Source organism: Uloborus diversus, chromosome 5 (assembly GCF_026930045.1).
Source record: "Uloborus diversus isolate 005 chromosome 5, Udiv.v.3.1, whole genome shotgun sequence".
NCBI lineage: Eukaryota > Metazoa > Arthropoda > Arachnida > Araneae > Uloboridae > Uloborus > Uloborus diversus.
In genome coordinates this window covers 17,290,092-17,292,268 of record NC_072735.1, presented here as the reverse complement: position 1 = coordinate 17,292,268, position 2,177 = coordinate 17,290,092, and the positions used below count along the sequence as shown (strand labels likewise).

General features: G+C 32.7%; 1 protein-coding gene across 1 annotated transcript; it reads right to left on the bottom strand.

Annotated features, from left to right (window-relative positions):
• Positions 1-637: 637 nt before the first annotated feature.
• Positions 638-1,322, bottom strand: LOC129222466 (uncharacterized). The gene is made up of 2 exons (XM_054856980.1): positions 900-1,322; positions 638-856 (listed from the first exon to the last, which is right to left on the bottom strand). The coding sequence occupies exons 1-2, from the start codon at positions 1,320-1,322 to the stop codon at positions 638-640; spliced, it is 642 nt and encodes a 213-aa protein (XP_054712955.1).
• Positions 1,323-2,177: the final 855 nt, after the last annotated feature.

Here is a 2,177-nt window from a genome sequence, read left to right as displayed (position 1 = left end):
GACATAAAACATAAATTGAATCAACTCGTAATAAGAGATATTCAATATGTTTAAGTGAGAAAAAGACTTATAACAGTTTATCATATATTCAGTTAGTACAGTGCGACGCAAAAGTTTAGACAATGAGCAAATTCACACAGAATTCGGAATCCATTTATTCAGTTTTCCTAAGACTACTTTAGTCTAAGGTGCTATGCATACTATATAATATTTATAGTAATGAAAAGTTGACTTGTGCATTTTACAAGTTTTTACATTGTAACAAAAAATTAACATTGTCTCAAAAGTTTAGACACAAACAAAATAAAAATTAAATAAAACAGTTTTAAAACCTGCTTGTGCATCCATTCTTCTTTATTAGTTCATAAATACGAGTTCCCATCGAAGAAACTAAATCTTACATGGTTTGGGGCTTAATTTCGTACCATACTTCCTCAATAGATCTCTTACGTTCCGATACAGAAGTGTATTGGCTACCATTGCTGTAACCTTTGCGACACATGATGCTCCAAAGATTCTCTGTAGGGTTGAGGTCTGGGCTACACGCTGGCCAATTGAGAACTTTTATATTATTTGAATTTAACCAAGATTTTGTGTTTCCTGCAGTGTGAATCGAAGCATTGTCTTGCTGAAATTATCAGTGAGGGCCTTCTAAAAGTTCAGAAAATGGTAGGAGATTATCTTCTGGTGTTTTAGTGTAATGCTGTGATGTTTGGCGACCACTGGTAAAGGTCAAAGACACTTGTCCATTGTAGCAACACGCTGCCCAAACCATCACAGAGCCACCATCTTGTCGGTGACTAAAAAAAACATCTGAGTTCCTTCCATAAGTCATGCCAGTACGATGTCCAGTAGTCTGGAACAGCCAGATTTCACTTTTTTTCGTCGCTAAATATTACTGATATCCATTTCGATCCACATGGCATATGATTTCGAGCCCACAACATTCGTTGTGATTTATGATGTGCCTTTAGAGCTGTTTTCTTTTCCATTTTGCGGTGAACCATTGTCCTTGTTTCCAAAATTCGTCTACGAATCGTATCCTTTGATACCGAAAGCCCCAAGGAGTTTTGAACTTCACGAACAGTCATTTGTTGGGTACTTGCTAGTCTTTGGATCTGACGATCATCCCGTTTATTCGTCACACGCGGCCTCCCAGATCTGCGTTTTGCTTTAAAATTGCAGTGACTTGATAAAACTCGATAAATAGATTTCTTTGATATATTAATAATAGCCGAAATTTCTGGAACAAGCTTACCTTCAGCTTTCAACTGCCAAATCTTAGTTACCTCATCCGCTTTAATCTGTTCAGCTCGCGGCATCTCGACTACCAAGTGTTATCGTTGGCAGACCTTAAGTACAAGAGGTCTGTGACGTCATCTCTTTTAAATTTGCATATACGAAAAAAAATCACAGAAACTCGTAATAATGTCTAAACTTTTGCAACTAGCAAATTTCTATTTTTATCCAAAACAGTATTGTTAAAGCATATCAAACAATTGTATTTTGATTATAATATTTTAAAAGAGTTTTTGAATATGTTGACGGACTTTTGAAATTTCTACTATTACTACTGCATATGCTATACTACTATTGCAATTCTAAATTCTACAGCTGAAGATTGTCATTATCTAAACTTTTGCATCGCAGTGTAATAAAAATCATAATAGCACAAAATATACCTATTTCGTTACATTTGAAAAATCTTCACCAACAAATAATCTATCAATCAAAATACAATACTGCACAATTAAGAAAATTATAAAAAGTGTTTTTATACTTAAAGCGATCTTTAATTTAATTTTTTAATAAAAATTATTTATTATTATTATTTTTGCTTTTAAAAACTTAAACTGCATTATTTATAGAAATGAAAATTTTGTTCTTAAGTTACTGAATACATTTCGGGACAGTCTAAAACTTGTTTTAGAGACACGTAAGACTAAAATACCTGCTAATGAATAAGCAATTATCTGAAACAAAAAGGTGGATTTAGAATATCCTTCTCGCACTGCAATGTTCGGGTTAATATAGCATAGAGCAAAGTCGCCATATTTTGTCCCCCATAAGCTTGTTGGTCTCTAATTGACATGCGTTAAGATCAATTAATACCAAAAGAAATATAAATAAATAAATAAATAAATAAATAAATAAATATATATATATATATATATATA

Coding starts and splice junctions, on each gene's coding strand:
- LOC129222466 (XM_054856980.1), bottom strand. CDS start 1,322: ATGCCGCGAGCTGAACAGATTAAAGCGGATGAGGTAACTAAGATTTGG. Junction 857..899: donor GTGGATCGAAATGGATATCA/GTAATATTTAGC, acceptor TGGCTGTTCCAG/ACTACTGGACATCGTACTGG.